The 25,757-nt window shown below is 36.4% G+C and overlaps 4 protein-coding genes across 4 annotated transcripts in view; 3 read left to right on the top strand and 1 right to left on the bottom strand.

The window, feature by feature from the left end:
- The first annotated feature begins 3,461 nt into the window (after positions 1-3,461).
- LOC101293316 (actin-like) lies at positions 3,462-6,090 on the top strand. Its single transcript, XM_004302690.1, has 5 exons — positions 3,462-3,535; positions 4,000-4,068; positions 4,199-4,592; positions 5,101-5,714; positions 5,814-6,090. The coding sequence occupies exons 2-5, from the start codon at positions 4,009-4,011 to the stop codon at positions 5,877-5,879; spliced, it is 1,134 nt and encodes a 377-aa protein (XP_004302738.1). The 5' UTR covers positions 3,462-3,535; positions 4,000-4,008; the 3' UTR covers positions 5,880-6,090.
- Positions 6,091-6,682: 592 nt separating this feature from the next.
- On the bottom strand, positions 6,683-7,693 carry LOC101302954 (uncharacterized deoxyribonuclease YabD-like). The gene has a single exon (XM_004302722.1). The coding sequence runs from the start codon at positions 7,577-7,579 to the stop codon at positions 6,773-6,775; it is 807 nt and encodes a 268-aa protein (XP_004302770.1). The 5' UTR covers positions 7,580-7,693; the 3' UTR covers positions 6,683-6,772.
- Positions 7,694-9,050: 1,357 nt separating this feature from the next.
- LOC101293604 (putative Dol-P-Glc:Glc(2)Man(9)GlcNAc(2)-PP-Dol alpha-1,2-glucosyltransferase-like) lies at positions 9,051-11,815 on the top strand. Its single transcript, XM_004302691.1, has 8 exons — positions 9,051-9,296; positions 9,385-9,473; positions 9,609-9,942; positions 10,104-10,368; positions 10,550-10,687; positions 10,783-10,987; positions 11,231-11,373; positions 11,461-11,815. Exons 1-8 carry the CDS (start codon positions 9,207-9,209, stop codon positions 11,718-11,720), a joined length of 1,524 nt encoding a protein of 507 aa, XP_004302739.1. The 5' UTR covers positions 9,051-9,206; the 3' UTR covers positions 11,721-11,815.
- Positions 11,816-12,749: 934 nt separating this feature from the next.
- LOC101291075 (cyclic nucleotide-gated ion channel 1-like) overlaps positions 12,750-25,757 on the top strand; it is a 20,508-nt gene continuing 7,500 nt past the window's right edge. The window contains exons 1-3 of the mRNA XM_004305159.1: positions 12,750-12,799; positions 12,913-13,264; positions 13,420-13,662. Of these exons, the coding sequence (XP_004305207.1) occupies positions 12,750-12,799; positions 12,913-13,264; positions 13,420-13,662 (645 nt within the window). The remainder of the gene's footprint in view (positions 12,800-12,912; positions 13,265-13,419; positions 13,663-25,757) is intronic.

The following is a 25,757-nucleotide window of genomic DNA, read 5'->3' as shown; positions in this document are numbered from 1 at the left end:
GCTCCTTCGAGCACGTGAAGATGACGCTCTTGGTAATTTTGGCTTCTGCAATTTGGCCTACAAAAATTCAGAGTAATTTATCTCACGACCTAGCTATTTGTTCCTCTTGATGAATATGTGATTGAAGAGGGTAATGAACACAGTTATACAGAACATGTTGCCCTTGGTGTACTACATATTGGATGAACAAATTGCTTGCTTGATCAAGCTCTATGAAGTGTTAACCTTGCAGAATTGTGCTAAAATTTTATAAATGGTGTTGGATTGGTGCGACGATTCTCCGTATTCTATAGTTATCTATATCATCTCAAGTCTAAGAGTTTAAGATAACTAAACTTTGTACTCTTTGCACATTTCAGAAGCAATATTTTTACGTTATAAATTGTTTGTTGAATCTTTTATTATAGATGAATTTTATACAGGTCCCGTCTGTAACAGATATTGTATATAACGTAATTAATATATGGGAGAGCTTCTAATGAGGACCTTATAATGAGGACCAAGTGAGGACTTTCAAATGAATAGTTGGATGATATGCACATGAGAATTATAAAATATCAATTAAAAGTCAAAATTTTGATCCAACTATTCATTTGAAAGTCCTCACTTGGTCCTCATTGTAAGGTCCTCATTGAAAGCTCTCCCTTCATATATATACTCATTATATAAGGAATTAATGATGAATGCATGGTTAACATTCTTAAACGACTCTAGTCAGCTAGTTTGAGTACTTGATCGAGTAAGAGGGAAGATCGATCACCATGGGAGGTAATAATGAGAGAGGTAGAGTAACGTACAAAGCAAAAGATAAATAAAATTAGAACAGTGGTGCTGAGGACACAAACTCGCATGGGATGAGGAATATTGTAAAGACTGCTATAGCTGCTATGAATGATTCGGCCAACCATCATATCTCGTGTAACACAATCAATCAATCATCTTCCTTCATTCGACTTGCTCCAGATTCAACGCACAACATGCACCCCTTGTCTAAAACCAAACCCCACGAATCTTCATTGGACTCTGCACGTTTTTATTCAGTCACTTCCTGCACATATTAAGAAGGCTGCTGATGATCACACTGAGAAAATAAAAACCCTACCCATAACACACCTAGCTACCAGTAGCCGGAGAAATCGAGCCATCGAGGACACAACTTTTCTTGCTCCGATAATAATGCGTCTCGGATAAGTGGATTAACAGTCATGTATAGGCCGGATTGGTCGCAATAACGATCGAATACTTTGTTCTTGTGGAGCACATTAATCTTCTAATGGCTCCCAAGGCATATCAAGAAGGAAAGCAGAAAAAAGATATGCATATATGCCTCTTCTTTTGCGGAGAAATTGGTACAAACTTGCATCACTGCTAGCTGATTGAGTAAGGACATGAATTAGGTTGGTGGGGATAATGATCCAAGCTTACAAGAGTTGCGTACTAATTTACTAACCTAATCGAAGGCTCTTAGCTATCATTTAGTTTCGTAGCTCAACTTATTACATTGCTTAATTTACGTTTAGATTTATGTGAACATAAAATATTTGATGAAATGTCTCAAATAAGCTTTAAAGGAAAAACTTCTAAACCTATAAATTAATTTTGTCGGCATGAATATATTATCAAATGATCACGTACTATATATTCGATATTTCGAGAACCTGCATATCAACATTGATGAGCCTCACATTTTGATGTTTACATGGGTTGCATATCGATCAGTACTTCCAACGTTACAACTCTACCTATATCAGTTAGTTCAGTACAAGCTTGTAGCCAATCACTTGCCTAAGCTAATTCTCAATCATGAACCAACCACGTGATGAATCTAGTAGCAAGAAGAAATCTGGGACCATTGTTTACATTACACCTCCAATTGATTCATCCATTGCCAACTTGTTCAGGATGCCCTGTACTCAGCTGCAGAAAAAAAGAAAGCTTTTCTTTCTTTGAGTACAATGGAAGCCTATTGGCATTGCCCACTATCTTATGTCTCACTTCTTCAGTGACTCGAGCCAAGCCTACACGTACGAGACTTTCATAATATGTAGTTCATGATTTTCATGCAGTTTTTGGATCTAGATCTCGAACAAACAAATGTAACCGAATGCAGATCTCACACCTTTTATCCTTAAACTCGCCCTCGTATAGATTTTGTTTTGTTTTGATGATGAATCGGTGATGTAGACTATATAGAGCTAATTTATCATAAAACTTGTCATCGAATACACCATTACTAATGATGTTGGTGATGTAAAACCAATATGAATGAAATGATTGTGGTTAATGAATTGAACAAAAATCTGACATGCATGATCACCATTCACTATCCTAAGTGCAAATGAAGATAAATTTTATATATTGATATATTTATGGCTCATCTCTTAGGTCGTTGTGAGCTGATCACAATCTTCAGTCGAAAATGATTGATAATTTGATGTGTACGCCTTATGACATATTCAAAAACAAGATATGTATGTCATTTTTGATTTTAGGGTTGACATTAATAATAAAACGCGAAGAGGCACCTTACAAGTTCTCTATTCCGAACCCAATTTAAATAAAAAAGTGTCGAGACATAGGCACATCAATATAACAAGACTTGAACAAAGAAACTAACTTTTACTTGCCACACTTAAGACAACGTTGAAGGCATAACGTATAATAAAAAATAAATCATATGACAGTATTACATGTCTAGAGTATTTGAGTGAACTTCAATAACTTCTTTAATTGTAAAGAGATACTATTGACTAACATTTTGATTTAATGCTCGATTAATTTGATCTCGTGTGATGTTAAGGAGATGATAAAAAATTCTGTTAGTTACACTAAACTCTTTTAGACGTCACGTTTGAATTCCCGGTTCTTGTCAACTTGTATATGTAATTTCTTTTTGAACAAAAAAGAACAATATTGAAACAAAATAGTCACTATTTTTTTAGCTAACGTAACTACGTAAGGTCTAATTTTCTTTCGAAAGGAACGTAAGGACTTACTTTTATCAAACATCACTTGAGCTAACGTAAAGATTATCTTTCCTCAAATCATTTCCACATAGTTTTGTTTTCCCTTATATATTCCCCATCATATATTCAAACAAGAACAAAATTCATTAATTCCCCAAAAAGAAAAACAACAAAAATTCATAACTAGGGAAAGGGAAACACTCGTAAATTTGTACCAATAGAATCGGGGGTTGTCAAAGCAACAACTGGATCCACTAGAGGCCCAAAATCGTACTGACGCGTCGTGTGGACCGTATTCCAGTACCCACACCCATACTTGGCGAGCAGACCGAATTTACAGCGCATTTAAGGCGCATTTCATTTCGGGCACACTTCCCATTTTTTTCATTTCAATTTCATTCGAATTTCTTTCTCTCGGTTTTTCGCGTCCGTTTTAATTTTTTTTGTTTCCATTTTGAACCAACACCCAAGCCTCTCTCTCTCTCTCNCTCNTCTCTCTCTCTCTCTCTCTCTCTCTCTCTCTCTCTCTCAGCTCAGCCTGAAACGCTCGTTCTAGGGTTTCGGGAAAGGTGAGTCTCTTCGACGTCTCGATCTGATTTTGTTCATATAATGTGCTCGGAATTTATAAGTTTTGCTTGATTTGAGTGTTCGCCGTTTGGATTTTGTTGTTTTCTGGATGATTTTCGCTGCATTCGGTTTGATTGCTTTGATTTTGGTAGATTTGTTTTCTGATCTGGTTGTTTATAGCTGATGAGGACTTGGATTCTTGATTTTCTTTTTTCGGGAGTAAAAATCTACGGATTAGAGGCGTATTTTGCTTTTGCTTTGTGATTTTGGCTTGAGATTATGTTAGGCTTGATTTGATGTGTGCTATTTGTTAGCTACAGTTTCTGTTTTATAATGCATCAGGAGTGATAGGTAGCATTTGCTACGCGTCGTTGTGGTTTTAGGAGAGAAGTGGCCTATTGATATGTGATGAATGACTGTTAGAAGTTTGTTCTGGTTTGTAATTGAATGATTGTTTGCTTTTTAGGTATAGAAGATGGCCGAGACCGAGGATATTCAGCCTCTTGTCTGCGATAATGGGACTGGAATGGTCAAGGTATGCTAACATAATTCTGTACCGGCATTTAGGAATGGGTGTAGTATTTGTTTATCTGTTTAATCGTGTGGTTCTATGATGTTAGCAAATGCGGACTAAATTTTGATAAAAATCGTGTTTTCTTGTTTAGGCTGGATTTGCTGGAGATGATGCTCCAAGAGCCGTGTTCCCAAGTATTGTTGGTCGCCCGCGTCATACTGGGGTTATGGTTGGCATGGGCCAAAAAGATGCGTATGTTGGAGATGAAGCTCAGTCCAAGCGTGGTATCTTAACTCTGAAGTACCCAATTGAGCATGGAATTGTGAGCAATTGGGATGACATGGAGAAGATCTGGCATCATACCTTTTACAATGAACTTCGTGTTGCTCCAGAGGAGCACCCTATTCTTCTTACTGAAGCGCCTCTTAATCCTAAGGCAAATCGTGAGAAAATGACCCAGATCATGTTTGAGACCTTCAATGCTCCCGCCATGTATGTTGCCATCCAGGCTGTTCTTTCCCTCTATGCTAGTGGTCGTACTACTGGTAAGTTCTTCAGTCCTTTTAGATACTGCGCTAGCTTTAATACCTTGCAAGTAATGTACTCTGGAATTGAATTGAGTCCTACACTTAAGTTTTACTTCTAATAACTTGGCCATATCTGTGTATTCAGTTGCGTATTGGAATTATTTTATTTGGGTTATTTGAAGGTTCAGCTTAAAATGTATAAAAGAAAAAAAATTGTATGCGACTGCCTTTATATGGGAATTGTGTAATAAATTAGTAGAGCATATTTATCCATTTGGAGGTATCATGAATTTCTGTTGAATGTAAACAATTCGGGTTAAGTTTTGATCTTTGAAAATGATTCCGTGACAAGAGAATCATTTTGGTTCTGTAAATCTGTAAGTAAATGACAATAGTTTAGAACATGAATATGTTAATAGGTTCAAACTTTTGATGCGTCTAACTTACCAGTGCATGTTTGATCTATCTAATTCTGTGTGATATAATGTCTGATCTAATTTGATCTCTCTATGTGGTTTGTGTGCAGGTATTGTTCTTGACTCTGGGGATGGTGTCAGTCATACGGTCCCCATTTACGAGGGGTATGCCCTTCCACATGCCATTCTGCGTCTTGACCTGGCTGGTCGTGACCTGACTGATGCTCTGATGAAAATCTTGACAGAGCGTGGTTACTCATTTACCACCACAGCTGAACGTGAAATTGTGAGGGACATGAAGGAGAAGTTGGCTTATATTGCTCTTGACTATGAACAAGAATTGGAAACTGCCAAAACAAGCTCTTCTGTTGAGAAAAGCTATGAGTTGCCTGATGGTCAGGTGATCACCATTGGAGCTGAGCGTTTCAGATGCCCAGAAGTCCTCTTCCAGCCATCCATGATAGGAATGGAAGCTGCTGGTATCCATGAGACCACATACAATTCGATAATGAAATGTGATGTTGATATCAGGAAGGATTTGTACGGAAACATTGTACTCAGTGGTGGTTCCACCATGTTCCCGGGAATTGCTGACAGAATGAGCAAGGAAATTACTGCCTTGGCCCCTAGCAGCATGAAGATCAAGGTCGTTGCCCCACCAGAAAGAAAGTACAGTGTGTGGATCGGAGGCTCCATCTTAGCATCCCTCAGTACCTTCCAACAGGTTTGTTTGTTGTTTTGGTGACATGACTGATTTTGTACAATCTGCCCTTGATAGAGATTGTTAATGAAACATCTAATGTGAGTAATTTCATTTGTGTAGATGTGGATCGCCAAAGCTGAGTACGATGAATCAGGCCCTTCAATTGTGCACAGAAAATGCTTCTGATTACAATCAAGGATTGGTGGACTTCACTATCTCTATTGGAAAGAAAAATGCTGCTTGCATTCTTGTTCTCTGGTTTTGTTGTCCGTTTTCCTTTGCTTTGTATCGTCTTCATGTCTGGACTATTATGACCTTGTAGGCTTACTGCTGGATTATTTTGTAATTCTATTTAAGATGCTTCTTTTCCCAGTGGTCATTCAGTAGCATGCTTTTCATTCTCGTGTTACTTTTTCTTGCCTAGTTTTCTCTTTGATTTGTCCCGCTTTGATCTTTGAGTGATTGATTTAACCAGTGTTTTGACACGAAATGGCAAATTATTAGGATGAAGAATTTGGTAGATATTGTCAAATTATTTTGATCTTTGAGTGATTGATTTAACCAGTGTTTTGACACGAAATGGCAAATTATTAGGATGAAGAATTTGGTAGATATTGTCAAATTATTATTTTCAGCAGAAGCATGTTGCTCTTTGATGGTACTTTTACCTGATACTGCTATGTGCATGTTGAATTAACCTGCGCTTGTTGATAGCAAGTATGATTTACTTTATAGCTTGATCTGCCAGCCCGGTTTTTTGTTCTAGCTTCTTTTTAATGATGAATAATTTTGACAAAAGAAAGATGAACCCGTAATCGCAACGACTCAATTGCAAGAGCGGAGCTCTACCAACTGAGCTGGGTTGTTTAAAACAAGAAATAGTAGTATACAGTATCATCTCTCTGGCCTGCTGCACATTCTTCACTAAAACAAGAAGGTGCTTGTGTTCGTGTTCTGTAGTGTTAACAAAACCATAAATCCATATAAATGAGATATGATGACATGATTCTTATTCCAAATTTTCGAGATGAGGAGTAAACAACATTGAACATTTGTTTTACAAGAACTGATTCAAAGACCTAATAAGAGAACAAACGCACAGCATTCTGGTAACTTGCTTCGGCAACTCCTTCCTTGTCCATCTCCAACAAAGATGCAACATATACCAGCACATTGTGAATATTTGCCGGATGGTTCAGCGATGCATCACCTTCAACCGGCTGCAGAGGCGGCTCCGATTCTCCTTGAGACTTAGGCAATGCATCAGGCGCATCCGTCTCCAGTAAAAGCCTATCAAATGGCACTGCCTTCACCATCCTCTTAGCCTTGCTCGTTTTCATGGACATAAGAAACCCCGAAAACGAAAAGTAACCACCCAGATTGGCAAACTCAGGAACCATCTCAGCAGAGCCAAGGTAAGAATGAAGTATAAACCCCTCAGGAAACGGCCCCAATGAGTTCATTATCTCAAGAAGATCGCCGAAAGCTCGAACGCAGTGGATGGACGCCGGCCTCTTTAACTCCTTGGCGAGTTCGAGTTGCTGCCGGAACACATGAACCTGATCGGCGAAATCACCCATCTTCTTCCCTTTGTCCAATCCAATCTCTCCGACTGCGGCAGAGGGTGTGGAAGCAAAGCTTTGTTTGAGGGTATTGAGCCAATTGGGTGTTCTGTCCGCAACATACCAAGGGTGGAGACCGAAGCAGGGAATTATATGAGGATGATGAGACTCGCCCATCTGCTTCACCAAAGGCCAGTCTTGCTCGGAGACCCCATTAACGGCGAATCGAACCACGCCGGAATCGATGGCTGAAGCAATCAGTTGGGGTGCCTTGTGGAAGATTCTTGGGTCTTGAAGATGACAGTGTGCGTCAAACAACTTCATGTTTCTGCGCTGAAACACAAACTGAAGTCCAATACTCTCTTCTATTGTTTCTGGTTTTGCCTTTCTGATCCGTGCGTGTGGATATTCCACAACAAAACCACAAATGCTGCCTTTCTCTTTGGGATATGAATTTCATGCTCCCCGAAATTATAATCGCTATTTTTATTTATTATTTTCATAAAAAAATAAAAATGAAGTATAACAAAATTTAAGTTACTAAAAATAGAAAATAAGTGTGGATCACAATTTGAGAAGTGTGGATTTCACTTCTTTTTTTTTCTTTCGAGAATGTAAAAACATTTTAGTTTAATTATGAAGAACAACGAGAAAATTATATGATAAAATAAAACATGAAAGATTAACTATGTACCCAACAAATTTAAAACTTAAGGAATATGGTGAATAATGCCCACAATAGGGTTTACAGTCGATCATATCCAAAGATTACTATGATATTGTTGAGCTTGGCTGATAGGATTTAACCCATCTATGGCTTCCAAGAAATTTCCATTGGCGTCGAATTTGGCTACTTTACCTCTTCTGCCGCTATTTGCTACAACCCAGAACTCTCCATTTATGTTTCTCCTAATATTATCAGGATAACCTTGTGTTATTGCAAAAATCTCGCTTTGACTGGCTCTAGGTCCCCAAACCCAATATCTTAGAATGTTTTTGCTTGTAGTGTGGGATACAAGCACAAAATTACCAACTAGACTTGCAACTACACCATTTGCAAAAGGTAAACCACTTTGCAGCAATTCAACTATCCCGAAGTCCGGATTATATTGCAGTAGTCTTCCGGTGCTATCATCGGTGTTGAATATTGACACCCATTGCTATCTTTGATAAATTGTGCTTCAATCTGTGAAATACACCATTCTAGTTTGTGGATTAATATCCACATCATTTGTAAACCGGAAAGGAATTCCATGTACTGCAGTTGCAAGAGTTTGTGCAACGCCGCCGTTAGGTCCCACCTTTAAGAGGCTGAAATAGGCATCGGCAATATAAAGCTCGCATGTTTTTAGGTCGAATTTGAGGCCGAGAGGTCTCCCGCAAGTTGGTTCATTGTCTTTATTAGTGGAACCATCACACAATTCTCCCGCAAGTTGGCTTCTAAGTAGGCGGAGGTACATATAGATCAAAGGGCGCCATGACACCTCTCAAAACTTTGGCTTTACATGTATTTGGTTTTTGATATCTAATTGAATTGGAGAATTTGTTAATGATGGCACCCCGTTATTAATGATGACACCTCTCATGTCTAGTCGGCTATGGCTATGCTTCTAACCCCATTTCAGTTTATCTCATGTAACTTTTGTAAAATAAAATTTACCCTCTGTAAAGATTTTAATGGGATTTTAGGACCTTCCATTCCAATTACCTCGACCAAAAAAAAGTACCATATACAAAGGCTTTGATACTAAAAAGAAAAACAAAAAAAAAAATTGGAGAGAGCCAAACCGGAAGGTTACGACTTGCACTCAAAGCAGGATAAGTAAACTTTACTTCTTCCAATAAACTCAGAAATTCGCGGCCGGAGATGTTGGGGCACTTTTGTTGCCGAATCCGCGGAGCCAAACACAGCCTTAGGATTTGATTCGGGGATTACAGTTTACAGAGAAAGATGGGTAGGATAGCTGTGGCAATCATTGTTAGTTTGTGGGTTGTTCCCATCTCCATCCTTGTCAATCACATTGTTCCTCAACCTTACATGGTAAGAAAGCCTCTCTTATTGATTTTCAATGTGAATGTTCATCGTTTTGGGATGTGTGATTTTGTTGACAAGTTTATGTAATGTGTAGGATGAGATATTCCATGTGCCTCAGGCTCAACAGTACTGTAGAGGCAATTTCAGAAGCTGGGATCCCATGATCACTACTCCTCCTGGCCTGTATGTTATCCTCTAGCATTTCTTGATTCTTTTGAAATTAGTATTGTTGTAATTGGAAGGCAAGAAATGGGTGTTGATTAGTTTTAGAAAATATTTGTAAAGATTTTGATAAAATGTGAGTTGAAACTATTGCAGGTACTATCTTTCATTAGCCCATGTTGCTTGTTTGTTTCCAGGCATGTCTTTAGTAAAAGCAGCCTCTTCGTTTTCTGAAGGCTGCTCCACTGCGATTCTTCGCTCCACGAATGGTGTTTTGGCGGTGATCTGCAGTGTTCTTGTGTATGAGATAATCAGACATTTGAGACCAAATCTTGATGAGAGAAAAGCAAGTCTTTTTGCGGTGGTTCTAGCTATGTATCCTCTCCATTGGTTCTTTACGTTTCTCTATTATACAGATGTTGCATCACTTGCTGCGGTGCTTGCTGTGTATCTTGCATGTTTGAAGAAGAAGTACTGGTTCAGTGCATTGGTAAGCTGTTATCTCAAGCCTCTTGGATTAGTCAATGTATAATTGTTTTAACATGATGATATGACTCTGAGCAACTGTGTACCTATATGGACTTACTATGTTACATCCATATGTTTTTTTCCGTTTGAATGGTGACTTTAGTTTGTACATTGTTTATGCAGCTTGGTGCCTTGGCAGTTGTTATTCGGCAAACGAATATTGTATGGATGCTTTTTGTGTGTTGCTGCGAGGTTATAAATATTACTTTGGTTGGTCAAAGAGATAAGATAGATGTAGATAACACTGACTACTCAGTTAGGAAACATAGTCGGCCAACTCCTAAAAACAGTGTTTCAAACTTGAGAAAGCGGAAGGTCAGTACTGCAGCAGATACTGAGATACATTCAATGCTGGCTTCAAGTGTTTCTTCTCAAAACTACACATCAGGTTTTATCTTCACATGTCTAGTTGAACTTTTATTAAGTTTCATGTCATGAGTTTATGTTAATTGGTGATCACAGTTGATATAATAGACTAACTCCAATTGTTGCTTTCCAAACCAGTTGCTCATTCCCTGCCATGGACGTTCCCTTTCCTCATTGCTTATCCCAGTGGTATTATATTGCAGGTATTATCCATGAAACTAAGGCCATCTTTCAGAAACTGTGGCACATGAAGTTGGAGTTTGTAGTTTCTTTCAGTCCATTTATTATGGTATTTGCAGCCTTTGTTGCTTTTGTTCGTTGGAATGGGAGTATTGTTCTAGGTATGCTTCTGTCCTTTTTTTCTTTTTCTTTTTTTCAACTATGTAGCAAGTGAATGTATCTTTATTGCTGCTGTCCCTTACTGTGTCCACATCAGGTGCGAAAGAAGCTCATGCAGTTTCTCCACATTTTGCACAGATCATGTATTTTGGTCTGTTTTCTGTTCTTGCTATGGCTCCAACATACTGTAGTTTCAGTCAAACTGCAGAGTTATTCCAGTCAATTTGGAAGAACAAGTCCGTTGGTTTCTTTCGAATTTCCTTGGCACTTGTCGCTGGCTTCATCTCCATTCATTTTTTCAGGTTAGGCCTGTTTATATTGTTAGCTCAATTCTTATTGAGATTATTGAAAAACAATAGCTCAAACTTTGTTACTACTGGCATTCAGTAATCCTGCTGGTTTTATAAAGCAGTATTTATCTGTTTATTTCTATGTTTACAAGAAACTTGTCCATTTTCTCCCTTATCAAGAGCTTTCCTGTTATGTTTCACTTCCTTCAGTGCGTTTTATGTTACTATTTCATATGTAGTTCATTTCTGATGCAGCATAGCTCATCCCTATCTTCTTGCGGATAATCGGCATTATCCCTTTTATCTTTGGCAGAAGGTCATCAAAGCTCATTGGTTGATGAAGTACTTTCTAGTCCCACTTTATGTTTATTCATGGCTTTCCATCATCACTAGATCGGGTCAGTATACATATTTTAGTCATTATATTTCACCAAAGCATTGTTATGTTTCTTCACTAAGTAAGCATTTTTATTGCACTATGGCAGGGAAGGTTCAGAGGAAGATCTGGCTGCTGGCATTTTCCTTGGCCACTGCTGCAGTTTTGGTCCCAGCGCCACTGATTGAGTTCAGATACTATACTATTCCATTCTTTTTCTTGATACTACATTCTCATATTGATGATTACCAAAGTTGGCTCATCATGGGGTTTCTGTATACAGCTGTCAACGCCTTCACAATGGTAATGTTCTTGTATTGTCCATTCCACTGGTCCCATGAACCTGGGACACAGAGGTTTATATGGTAGTTAGACATACCAAGCGAGATGCTAAAAGCTTCTTCAGGTCTGTAGAAACGGTTTTGAACACTAACCAGCTTTATGAAATGGACCATTGTTGTTGATATTCCCGGTGCTGGTTTAGCAGAAATAACTAGTTATTGTACCCTTGTTCAAGTCAGAATTTGAATCTTCTTCGGCATTATGCTGTTGCACTTGTAATGGTTGTTGAAAGGAACCTAGCGACTCATTAAAAGGTTGAGAAATGTTTTAGATTTTAGGAACGAGCATTTCAGATAGTATTCCAGAGAAGATGACAGAAACCATAGAACCAGAAATACAACCCATCATGTTATCTGAATATGGCCTCCTTAAGGAAATGGAATCAAAAGTGAATCGAGTGGTAAAAGCAAGACCTGAAAATGAATTAAAATCACGCTCTCTTTCTCTTTCCCTCCCACCCTTCTATGTGTTCAATTCAAACAGAAAATGGAAAATGGAGTGTGAATATAGTACCTTTTGGTATGTCGTTGTTCCTTCACAAAAGACAATTATGGATACTCACTTCAAGAATTGATGCAAACTTTAATCATCGCCTTACCAAAAGAACCATACGTACCTCCTTGCCAAACAAGGTAATCATGCAGCTAGCATGTTTATTCTTTCCTTGATCAACCTGGCAATGCCATAACGTGATACACTCACTTGATGAACTTTTGAATTATATATATATGTGTGTTACAAACCAACCATGCATATATAGCTACTTGATCAGCTTGAACTTTAGTAGTTCTATCCCAGAGCTTGATTGAAAGGATTTGCTGCATCTTCATTTGCCAATTTCCCCTCCTTTGAGTCAAATCATCTGATCGACTAAGTTATCCAGGTATGACTTCTCCTTGTATATCTCTTTGTTTTCTGACCTTTCCCTGTGTGAAAAATGAAATCACAGTTTTCTTTCTCGCATATATATTTTTCTCATATCTCTGCATATATATTTGAAATAATTCGTAGTCGACATTGAGAACTTTGTGGTATAAGCTAGGAAGCATCCAAATTATGGCCGGAAGAGACCGTGATGAAAAACAGAAACAAAGAGAACCTGAAAGGTAATTGGTTCCTTCAGTGATCCTCTACTGACGGAATAAGTTTCTTTTTTTATATTTTGATCATACTTCCCCATATGACTTTAGAACATGTTTGTTGTTTCTTAATTGGTCAGAGAATTATCAAAGCACCATGTTTCAGATGGGTTACATCTAAGAGTCTGTGCAATAATAATTCCGCCCTTACAAATACTACTGGATAATTCCAGTCGTGATGGAATATTTTTTCTATCATCGATGTTGTATCTGTTGCTGGATGTTCTGTTTCTGTATGTTCCTCTTATCAACGAGGAGGCCAAGTGTCTTACATTGGACAAGAGAGTGAAGATAGCAGCTCTGGTTTTCCGATCTGTGGGAGATTCTCGTTACCTAATCAGAATATATGTTCGCATCAAAGATGGCTGGGTGAAGTCTCCTCCCCTTAGGAAACTACTGGGGCTAGCGGTGTGTGTTCTTCCTATTCCACAAGTAAGATCGAGAAGTCTTCAGCTGGAATAAATTCAATAATTTTCAATTTATGTATTTGCCCCATAACCATGTTGGTTAATTTACCTAACCAAACTACAACTCACTGACATACATATTTCTTGCTAAAACTTCAAGAATTTCTGTTGCGTGTGCAGGTGGCAATTTTACTTATTCTTCCAAACACGAGGGGTTCCAACTCTTTGAAGACATTGACGGTTCTCAACGGCCTTGTTGCATCGCAGTATTTTCCACGAGCTTACCCCCTCTATCAAATGTACAAGGCAATTAACTTTGTGAACGTTGGCAATATGAGAAGCATGAAGCGTCATTCGTTGTCATTTGTCCACATTCGTGCAAAATGGATGCTCAATATCTTTGGGTACCTTGTGGCCAGCCATGTACGTTTTTATCTATTCATACTTATTTAACTCCCCATCAAGATGTTATAATATGTTGAGTTACAATTAGAATTAGAATAGACACATAATTTTTACCTTTCTCAAAAAATTAGGATAGACACATAGATCGGAAAAGAATAACGTTAGATGAAATATGTTTTTACTAACTGCTTCGATTATACCATTTTGAGTAATTTTAAATACACACCCCTAAATCAATTTTTGAGCATCTCCAGCAGTATTGCTAAATCAAATTTTTTTTTTAAAATTTGTCAACTTTTAGAATGAATAAGAGCTCCAACAATATACTTAAATGGTTGCTAAATTTAAGGATTGCTAAACAAAATTGATAAATTTGTCAACTGAGCAATGAATTGCTAAAGGAATACTTATATTTTGCCTCATTTTTTTTCTTCACGTGTCAGTTTATAATTCATTGAAAATATTACTTAACTTACACATAGCAATAACTGCTAGAGCCAAATTCTTATAACAATTGTTAAATCTCATTAAATTTAACTATAATTTTAGTTACACTGCTGCCTAACTTAATACACTACTCATCTAGTTTTTCATTTCAATATTATACTAATACACATCCCAAACTGCCTAAAATACCATCAATATCTAAAACTATTAATAATATGTTATTTAATATAATTTAAGAACATACATAATTTTTTCAAAGTTAAGACACTAGTAGAATACAATATCATAAAAATTAGATTTTAGTTTGCAAGATAAAAACTAAAGTTGATAAAAAAAAAAACTCAAATGAATCGGTAAATAGTACATGTGATTACGACAGTAGTCAAAATTCAGGTGATGAATTTTGGAGAAAAGATTTTTATTTCTCTTCTTTTGATGCGTAGTAATAGTGGAGAAAAGTTAGGTTTTAGGAAAGAGAGTTTTTTTTTTCTCCCTAATAATTGATGGATGTTTTTGTAATTAAACATATCTATAAAATCTGAGGTGAAATATAAAAGAATAGAGGTGTGTATTAAGAGATTAGATGTTTTGTCCAAAAAAAAAAGATTAGATGTGTGTATTTAAAATTTCTCTACCATTTTTTATGCGGCAACTTATGTGGCCACAACCACGTCTTTTATTGAAGTTCTTTTTTTAAGACTTTATTATAGTAATTGCCAAACTGCTACACTACTACACTAGACTTTATCTTGGTGTCAATTGGCTCTAGAACATCTCCAGTAGTATTGCTAAAACTGAAATTTGTCAATTTTTAAGGTAAATTGATGTTCTAGAAGAATGCATAAATCATTGTTAAATTGGATAATTGCTAAACTAAATTGACAAATTTGTCAATTTTTAATGCATCTCCAACAGTGAACTTCAAAAATTGTTATATTTAACTACAATTTTGAAAACTTAGGTATCGATTTAACAATATTGCTACATCAATAGTTGCTATTTAGCTAATGATAAAATGACATGTGGGCAAGAGAGAAGAGAGAAGAGAGAAGATTTAGTTATTGTTTTAGTTATACATCAAAAATTGACATATTTGTCAATTTAATTTAGTAATTATCTAATTTAGCAATGATTTATGATTCTGCTGGAGCATCAATTTATCTCAAAAATTGACAAATTTCAATTTTAGCAATCAATAACTAAATCTTCTCTCTTCTCTCTTGCCCACTTGTCACTTCATCATTAGTTAAAATATAATAAATAACAATTATAGTTAAATATAACAATTTCAACATTGTTATATCGATACATAAATTTCAAAATTGTAGTTAAATATAACAATTTTTGAAGTTCACTGCTGGAGATGCTTAGAGCATCGAGCATCTGCAGTAGTTGTATTGCAATTATTGATAAGTGTAGCAATAATTTAGATTTAGTTATTGATTTTAAGCATTTGTTTCCGACAGGGACTGCTATTTCAATTGCTAAATTAAAATTTTAAAACGTTGAAGGGCAAAAATTGAAGGTTGAACAAATAATTTGTATCATTGGAGAGTTTAAAAATAAATAGATTCACTCTCCTCAAATTGATAAATTTATCAATTTAGTTTAGCAATGTTAGGGTTTAACAATTTTTTAGGCATTCTGCTGGAGCTCTTATTTATCCCAAAAGATAACAAATTTCAAAAAAAAATTGATTTAGCAATACTGTTGGAGATGCTCAGGTTTTATCTCAGCTAATTTGCTAGCGTTGGTTCTCTAAATTAGCTAGTTTGCTACCCACAGTTTTATTTTAGCCAATTTGGTACCATTTCATGCATTTTGTTACTTTATGCTCTCAAAATTAACCAATTTACTTATCAAATTTTAAAACTGACCATTTTCAGTCTTAGATTTTCATTTTATTAGTTAAGAAATGAACAAATTAAATGACTAAAAGGTCGCAAATTGGCTGATTGTTAAAACTTAAGGGAAAAAAAATTGACGGAAAAGAAATGTAAGGTAGCAAATTGACACCACGGTCAAAGCTAGGGTAGCAATTTGTCACATAAAATAACATGCATATGTTATCTAAAAATGTGGTTCATTTATCATTACTCTTAGATTATGTTGTTTAATTACGAAGAAATATCCTAGTAAACTATTTAAAAATAGCATGCATATGTATAATTCCTCTCAATTATCTTAATTATTTCCGAATTTTTTTTATTTTTATTTCGAACTTCATCTGAAGACTATAATCCTAGTAATATAGTATAACTTAAAACTGTGTTTTTAATTTTGGCATTCAAATTTATTTTTTCTTTGACAATTTCTAAAAATAGTGCCCCATTGATATTTTGCACATATGAGTTATAATAATGTATTCATTTTCATGTTATTTTAACTAGATATTCGGAGCATTTTGGTATTATTTCTCGATCCAAAAAGAGATAGAGTGTTGGATATATGCTTGCAAAAGTGAAAGTGGATGTGAATTCAGCACTTCATGTGTTCAAAGTACACATAGAAGTATCACACTCTTCAAGAACTTGTGCCCCACGAATCCCCCTAATACACAAGTATTCGATTTTGGCATGTTTCATGATGCTTTAGAATCCGGCATGCAAAGATCAACAAAATTTTCAAATAAGTACTTGCAATGTTTATCATGGGCCATAAGAAATCTCAGGTTTGCACGTACTTAATTACTATACCTTGTGGTAACTTGTTTTACGTTCTAATTTTTATTATTATTATATTATTATTATTATTAGAATTGAAATTTGTTTAGTCCATTTGGTTTGGAGTTGACATATGTTAAGTCCCTCTGGTTTCATTTTAATCTGAAAGGTCTTTAAAATCATGATTTTTCTTCCAATTGGTCGTTCTGTCAATTTTTTTCCGTTAAAATACTAATGTGGTCGTTAAAGACATTGTGGTCGTTAAAGACATTGCCATTTTTAACATCCACGTCAGCAATCTAACTGAGAAAGTTGACGGAATGACTATTTAGAAGAAAAATCATGACTTTAAGGACCATTCAGATTAAAATAAAACTATAAGGACTAAACAAATGTTGACTTCAAACCATAAAAAAATCTCTGGCTTGCACGTACTTACTACACCTTGTGGTAACTTGTTTTATGTTCTAATTATTATTATTATTATTATTATTATTATTATTAGTATGGAAACCCTTCTAATGAGGACCCTTAAGTTGAGGACTTTTTGGCTTATCCCACATTTCGATCTTATATCCACATCTTGACCGTTGACTATGCAAACCACTCACCCACCAGCCTTCCAAATCAGAGTCAAAATCAAGATCCGAGGAAGAAACAACCTTTCCTTCACGCCGGCGACCTAACCTGTCGAACCACCAACCTCAGTTGGACCACCTACCACCGTGAGGCTTCACATCGATCCCCTAGCAGTTGAAACTCTGATCTATCCTCCTACCTTGCCACAGTGTCCGACACAATAGCCACCATACACTGTATAGGACGAGACCAAAGTTTGCTTGAACCCATCCTCCGAGCAATAAACATACCCACATCACCAAAATACTGTTTGGCCGCTCACCTCGTACACCAGCTTGGCCAATAGTTGCTGCCAGCGCCGCGGCGCAGCTAGACGAGAGAAAGAGTAGAAAAAAAGGAATTTAGGGTTATGTGCGTGGAGGCGCATTCTGGAAAGTTGGGAGAAAATCTAATGTTTATGGTATAGCAATGTTCACTATTATACGTTCTAATTAGCTGATAAAGATTTGTCATCATTTGAACAATCATGCAAAAGATTCTCTCTCTCTCTCTCACTCTCTCTGTCACTCACTACATGTAGAGGCATTTGCTTCAACTATAGATCTAAGTCTCTTGTTTTTGATAAAGGGATGTCGTCATTCCATTAAAACCTGAAAGTAGGAGTACAACGTAAACATAATCCATCACGTTGTGAGCTATGAAAAAATTGAATCATACAAAACTATCTAGAAAACTTACAAACCTGAAAACTTAGAACCCTAAGCAGAACTAAATAACTTTAATACTGCAAACCATAATTGTGCAGCTCAAAAGGTTTGACTTGTCGAGAATAGCTTAACTTATTTAAGCCACCCAAAAAGGTCTTACATAGAGGGAGGTTCCCCAGACACACTGCCCTCAGAAGGAGAGCGAGCCTCATCAGTGGACACCTTAGTCTCCAACGTACCTCTCTCTTGGAACTCCACCTGTTCCTCCAAAACTAGTGCTTTGTGAGCGCCAAAAGTCCTCTTCTTACACTTCAGAGGACCTCTCATGGGAATGGAACCCTCCATCATTCTTCTCTTACTCTTAGAACTTTTAGGACGACCAACCTTACGTTTCTTAGCTGGTGATACCGTGATTTGTCCTCCAGACTGAGCCAACACCATCTCAGGGTTAAAGGAGAGTTCATAGGGCACCAAAGCTTGTTACATGTCTATCTCATTGTCTTCACTGCGTCCCCTCTTTCCAAAAGTACACAGATCCATATCAAGACCCCTCTTGGTCCCAACAAGAGTCGGTTGGATCGCTGCCTCAACATAACTCGCTAGAATAACACATGGCAGAGGGAAACTAGACGATGCAGTCGGAGCTGCCCAAAAGCGCGAAGCGAAGGATGAACAGATCAGCTTGTGGTCTCATTAGTAGTCTGTTTTGGAGATTCCATTCCTGTGAAAGAGTCCCAATCACAACCCTGAGAAAGAAGTCTTCCAACAGCGAAAAACTGTTGTTGTGCGGCGGCGGCACGATCGAGACCAGAAGAAGGTCTACCGGCCTCCCGAATATTGAGGGTAGAGGCAAAGCTATAGGAAACCTTGTCCAACATGTGTCGAAAAGAAGAGAAAGGGGTGCTAAGCGGCGGGATAGAAAGTAGAGGATGTTCTCTCGACGCTCTCTTGTTTTGTATTGTTTTCTGTCTCAAAAGTTCTAATTATAGATCTAAGTTATTAAATTTCCCTATTTTTTAATTAATATGGTTTTCTTCAAAATATTTGGACACCGATTCTGGCCTCTTCACACATAACCTTTTCCAATATTATCGTCATATATTCTTTTTTCTTTTTTCTTCCTTTGCATAGACCGAGAGAGACAGAGAGCGACATGCATGTACAGATCTTCTTCAATTTTCACATCCAACTTTAACTCAACGTAGATATATTTAGGGCTAATTTGAGAATGCTGTCTCTTTGAAAAAAAACTAATTGTTGTTGTGATGTGAAACAATAAGATGTTAATAAAAAGTATTTTGTGTTTGGTAAATATGGGGTCGTCTATGGTACCCACTTGTATACCATTCCCTCATTTACAACTATGTTTGTAAAATGGGCAGGGCTGGGTCAACTCGACCCTAAAATATGATGACCCATATACTATCCGGCCCTGGGCTTTTTCAACCCTACATATAAAATAGGCAGGATAGGGCCGACCCTGTCAAAATTTTGGAAGCCGATGCTCGACCCGTGGGAGGGTAAATGTTTGGGCCAAAACGACCCCCACCCCCCCCCCTCGGTGACCTGAACAATAAAAAGAATTAAATTTAAAGTTATTTACCAACTTATTAAAGAAACGAGAGCAAAGTAGAGTTATTTATTGTAGTGTAAATGAAATTGTAACACATTTATCACACTAATATAATATTTCTTAACTAATTCATTAATGTAAAAACATATATTTACCTTTTGGGGAGGGTTGGCCTGACCGGCCCTAAATTATACCATATGGACAAGGCCTGCCCATGAGCGAGGCCAGGGTTTCAGAAGTGTTGCCCATACCCTACTTGTTTTAAAAAAATTAGGCTAAGTTTGGGCGTGCCCATCAGCCCTAGGCTGAGATTATAGGCCTATTTGCAACTATGGACAAAAATTACTATTTATTTGAAGTAAATTTACAACATTGATAACGAATTTACCACATCGGTTTTACACATTTACATATACTTGAACCAAGTTATTATATCCACAACAATTTGTTCATAAACTGTAAAAAGTCATAAATTGAGTAATTACCGCTAATAGAATTAAATTACCTAAGTTATGATCGACTCAATTTACCTCATTGACAACAAAATTGTTGTCATATTAGTACATGTGGGTATCACGTACATGTAGGTTCCTAAAAAAATTCTTCTTAAATAAAACTTTTAAAATGTTGTCAAGCCATTTTAATGACAACAGCTTCTAAAAAGCAACCTCGAATTTGCTACAAGTAACATGTAATTTTTTTCTTTTTAAAAGAACTAGTTTCTCTAATTAACCAAACACTACGAAATCTAAAAAATCAAATAGAAATTGATTTTTTAAAGCTCAATCTTGTAGGGTTGTTCGTAGCTAAGTTTAGGTTGCTGATACTGTATTGATCGGCAACAAAGCAAATGTGTCGATCATACATGTCGAAGTTTATTGTTTATCATTATTAAGGATAATAATGGAATATAGTATGTAATTAAGGTTTAGTGTGAACTAATATAACAACTAAGGTCTTAACGATTCACCATTAAAATGTATCGAATCGTAGTCACTTTCTACACATATATTGTACTTTTTAATATATTACTGTACATTTTCTCTTTAGTTCTTTTACAAAATATCTTTTACATGCATTACTCTCTGTTTCTTTCTCTTCAGTTCTTTCGGTTCAAATCTCAAAACAAGTGCAAGTGGCTCAGAAAACTTGCTCGCGCTTGTCTTTTCGATATGTGGCTTGGTGTTGTTTATGTATCTCTTGGGGCATATGCAGGTTAGTGATATATAAATAAGAAATTATAGTTATGAAAGTTATGATGTCGTTTATTCTAAATACTTAACATTTTACGACTTACTAAGTAAGTTGTACCAAGACTTGTAAGTTGCCTTGTAAGAGTAATGAAAGAGAGAGAGTTATAGGAGACTTCGCTAGAATACAGTCATCATAACTAGTCACTGACTGTCAGAATCTAGTCAGCAATCACCAGAATCCAACCATTTACTAGCCGGAGGTCCCCAACTAGGTGGTCAAAGATCTCATAGATCGTCGGAGAAGTTTAATGGTCCGCCAATAGACATATATTGCCCCCTTAATAGACCTTCTAATAGAGACAACAAGGTCCCACAATCTCACATCATCTCTCTCCTTATGAATGTTATGAGGAGTGATGGCTTTCCGGGAGATTAGCTCTTGTTATTTTCAGGTTTTGCCTTTTTTTGTTGCCAGCTAACTGTGTTGTTGAGCTTCTGGTCTTTTTGCTTCTTTGATTGTTTCGTTGTTGCTCTTTCTTCTTTGCCCCTGTGGCTTAATGAAGTTTTTCTCATTGACCAAAAAAATAAAAATAAATAACAAGTACTCTTTGAATCCAATGGCTAGCGTTGAATACGATAGTGTGTTGGCAGCATAATCGCCTTTCATTACTGCATTGGCGAACTGAATGAGTAGTGAATTTGAAAAGTTGGTAAACTGGCATGGCAATTGGCATCAAAACATGGGTGCATTTTCTTTGTTAACATCATAAATATTGAGACTTTTTAAGACAAAATTGATTCTCCCATTAGGAAATGCTAAGTGGTAACAACTGAGATTAGGCTTAATATAACCTCTCATTTTGTTACAATACAGTTACTTTAATTATGCTATTTGAATTTTTTTGTCCATTAATCATTTCTGCACCCACATTGATTTTAGTTTATTGAACTCAACCTACCCTCTCTTGTTTTTGGAATAGACATTTATGCAGAATGTTGGCAGAGATGATAATATCCGAGTGAGGATGAAAATGATTAATTTTCGATTGATATTACATGAATATGGTCTATTCGAAGAGAATCACGAGATGGAGAAGAAAATTAAGCTTGCTATAAAAAGTAAACTTGCAGATGATGGCAATTATATAGTAGAGAATATGTTTTCAATTCTTTCCTTAGAAGAAGCCCGAAGTTTTGTTGATGAGATCAAGTGCGCTCTATTTTTTGATAAGCTCAAAAAAGTAAGATCCGTTGTCCATTGAACTATATTTGTAATATATCATATAATACATTGTCTCTTTTGAGATTGGGTGTTCCATCTCTAGTTTAATTTAAAGCCACACTAGTAAAATGCCATATTTAACTGAATTTTTTTACAAAATTCTTTCTTATAATTTTGTTCTTCCTCAATTTACGTAAATCCCAGGTTGATGGACTTCAACATAAAGACGATTTGGTATTGAAGAAAATCTGTAAACATCTTAAGCCGGTGCTCTATAATGAGAGTAGTTATATGATTCGGGAAGGGGAGCCACTTGATAGGATGTTCTTCCTCACACAAGGGATTGTACTCATCTACGATTCATCTGGTTTCTCAAGAACTGTCGAAGTTGAGGAGAAAAATGTTTTGTACGGAGAAGAGCTTATAAACTGGGTGGAAACAGCTTCTTCCCAAGAGTCTAACTTACCCTTCTCGACCAGAACTATTAAATCCCATAGTTTAGTTGAAATCTTTGCTATCAAGGTCACCGATTTACAACGTGAAGTTTCGTTAGAACGTCACAATGTGAATAATATGCTCAATGACATAGAAATTAGCTGATAGTAGTTTTATATAGTGATCTAGTACAAGGATTGCAAGGTGAAGCTAGATTTATGGTATCATGTTAATGTTTGTTTTTGTACACATCAAATTTCATAAAACAATATGATTTTGTTGTAAATATTATAATTATGTGGATGTCCATGTACATACTCATAATTTATGTCCTTATGATGTAAACATTACTCATATATAAAAGGGTTTAATGAGAATGAATGTCACACTTCTTCCTCCTCCTCCCACATATTGTCTCTCTATCATCTCTCTCTTATTTCTTTAGTTTATAACACTTTATCAGCACGAATTCGCTTTTTAGTTTTTCTTCTTCTTCTATGAACTCCATGATGATCCACATGCCTATGGTGCAACAAGATTGCTTATGACCAAGGCTAATGATCTATGATTTTTTCTTTTCTTTTGAACATCAATTTTATATGTGTTCATTTTATTTATACAGGTTTATGGATACGACTTTGAGAACTTCATGTTCCAATAGTCAAGACTCGAGTCCGCTGACCGAGTAGTCTGAAACCTTTGGTTCTATAGACATCACACAAATGCTTTTCTCGTGTTCTCCCTATGAGATCCATTGTTTATATTCATGAACACTTTGAAACTTCAGTTTCGAATATGATACTTGATCATATTCAAAGAACATACAGTTCTAATATGGATCCTGATATGGTTGCATTTGTGGTTATGGTAAACATTTTTGAGGCTTTCGACAATGCTATAACATTTAGTGGTGTTCTATCACGCCCTTCCCAAAGACACTAAATATAGCTGAAATCAATTATATACGTTGATCTTGGGATTGATATGTCTATTTGTTGCTTTAATTTTCTATAACCCCAACAAGCAATGGCTAAAAGCCTTTAAAATGGCTAAATTCAATGAATGCATTCAGCTCCACATATGCCTTGCAGACAATGCAAGTATGCATATGATCCTATGTGATCAAAATTTCATCAATAGTTTAGTATTTTCTAAAGCTAATGTGATCATGACATCTGCAATTATTAGCATGGTTTAAGGCTCCAATATAGCCCACATTAAACTGTCAAATGACACTATGTTGTCTATATTCAAGAGATTTTATTCTCTTCTACATTCAAAAATGGATTCATATTGAGACCACAAAGATCATACAATGTGGAATATTTTTGGATAAATTCCAATAATTACGCTAAAAGTGTTGATTGCAAAAGTTGGTTGCTTTATCATTTGGATTGGGTTACGTGAACCATCTCACCAACTATGACTCATTACTTGAGTATAATATGAAATTTGATGAGGCTATGATCCTTGGACAACTGTCAGAAACTCGAAATTCGAGTATATTATTTTGTCAAGTATAATTGATCAAAGACTTTGTCATTTTGAAGACTTGGACTATGGTTTTTCATGATCCTAAATAAGAAAAAAATATATGTTTTGCATACAATCAAATTATGAACATGGACATATACTACAAAAATAATTCTTTTAGCTACCATGGCTTGTGGCGGAGCGCAAATGCCGTGACTAATAGTTATTATTTTGCGATAACAAATATTGGGTAGCAGAAAAAAAAATTATTTTGCGACAAAAATGATTTGCCGTGGCAAAAGATGAAATTATTTGTTATGGCTATATCATCCCGTGACATGAAAATGAAGAATTTGCGACGGTATTTATTGTGGTCGTATAAATTTTTTTGATTTTTTTTTTAAATTATTATTTCATATTTTAATTTCTAACTTTTAATCTCAGCCCTCCATTCCCATTCTCTAATCTGGGCCGTTGGTCTTGGTTATATAGGGCGGAATCCCTAATAGAGAGAGGGAGAGACTTTCAGCAGAGGGAGGAGGAGTGGTGCCGCTCTGTCCAGCCGCGCCTCTGCCGTTGTCAGGCCGTCGTTGGACGTTCGGCGATCACCATTCAGCTCGCCTCTCTCTCCTCTACCTCCTCCTACCCACCAATTTCACATACAAACATAGATTTTTCATATTGAAATCCAAACCCTAAATCCCCAAATCCAATTTCTGACCGAGTTTCTCCCTCTCTGGCGAACTCGTGCTCCGGGAAGGTAAACTCATCATTTCCCTCTCGTTTTCACTCCTCCTTGAGTTTTGATTTTGATTTCCATAAATAAAGCCCTAATCCGATTTTCTTTTCCACTGTATTTCTGGGTTTTGGTCGAAGTTTTCCGTCGACTGTGTTCTTGGGTACCAGGCGACCTTGTGAGATGTAACTTTAGGCAAAGACAGAGAGCTGGGTAGTTGGATGCCGTTATACAGGTACTTAATGTTGCACCACATAAATAATGTTGTTTGTCTTATGACTACTTCTTGGTTGGGACTATGATTTCTTGTTACAGATTTGGTATTTGCATGTTCTTGCTATTATTCATATTCCACTAGCAGTACACTAATTGCAATGTCCCTGCCCTGAAACTTTACGGATTTGGCTTAGGACTCATGATCTATGAACTAATTACAATGTCCCTGCTCTGAAGCTTTACGGATTTGGCTTAGGACTCATGATCTAATTACCTCTTTTTTCTTTCTACATATTATGTTGTGTTATACTTTTTGTACCGCTTCCCAATTTTGGGTCATGGCATTTAACATATTAAGGGAAAACAAAGAGCAATATTGACCGGATTCTTTTTGGGCATGAACTTAAAATTACAGACTTTCATAGTTCCGTGCCTCTCGAATTTTTGAATATATCTAATGTTTTCACACTTTCACCCGTCCAACTGTAATAATTTGGTTAAACTATAACTTGTGTCATGCCCATGGGTCTCATTTTTGGCATGGTTTTTAAAGAAGTTGATACAGAGAAGAAATTATATTTCTTATTTAGCATTGCAGCAATGCGCAGCATATATACAGAATACATACATGTTCGATCCACGATTATAGGTCCAAGAATGGTAAATACCATATACAGCTAATTACAGAATATCACAGTCATAATCCCGATTACTTGGGATTCTTTCCTTCAATACTCCCCCTCAAGTTGGAGTGTATGTTAATCACTCCTAACTTGCCCAGTAATGTAGTGAACTGGTTCGAACTCAATGGCTTTGTGAAAATGTCTGCTGGTTGTTCCTTGGTCCGTATGTGTTCTGTTTGTACCAAT

The sequence above is a fragment of the Fragaria vesca genome, linkage group LG6, assembly GCF_000184155.1.
Source record: "Fragaria vesca subsp. vesca linkage group LG6, FraVesHawaii_1.0, whole genome shotgun sequence".
Classification (NCBI taxonomy): domain Eukaryota; kingdom Viridiplantae; phylum Streptophyta; class Magnoliopsida; order Rosales; family Rosaceae; genus Fragaria; species Fragaria vesca.
Note: the sequence above shows the minus strand (reverse complement) of the source record. Positions and strands in the feature narration are given on the sequence as shown.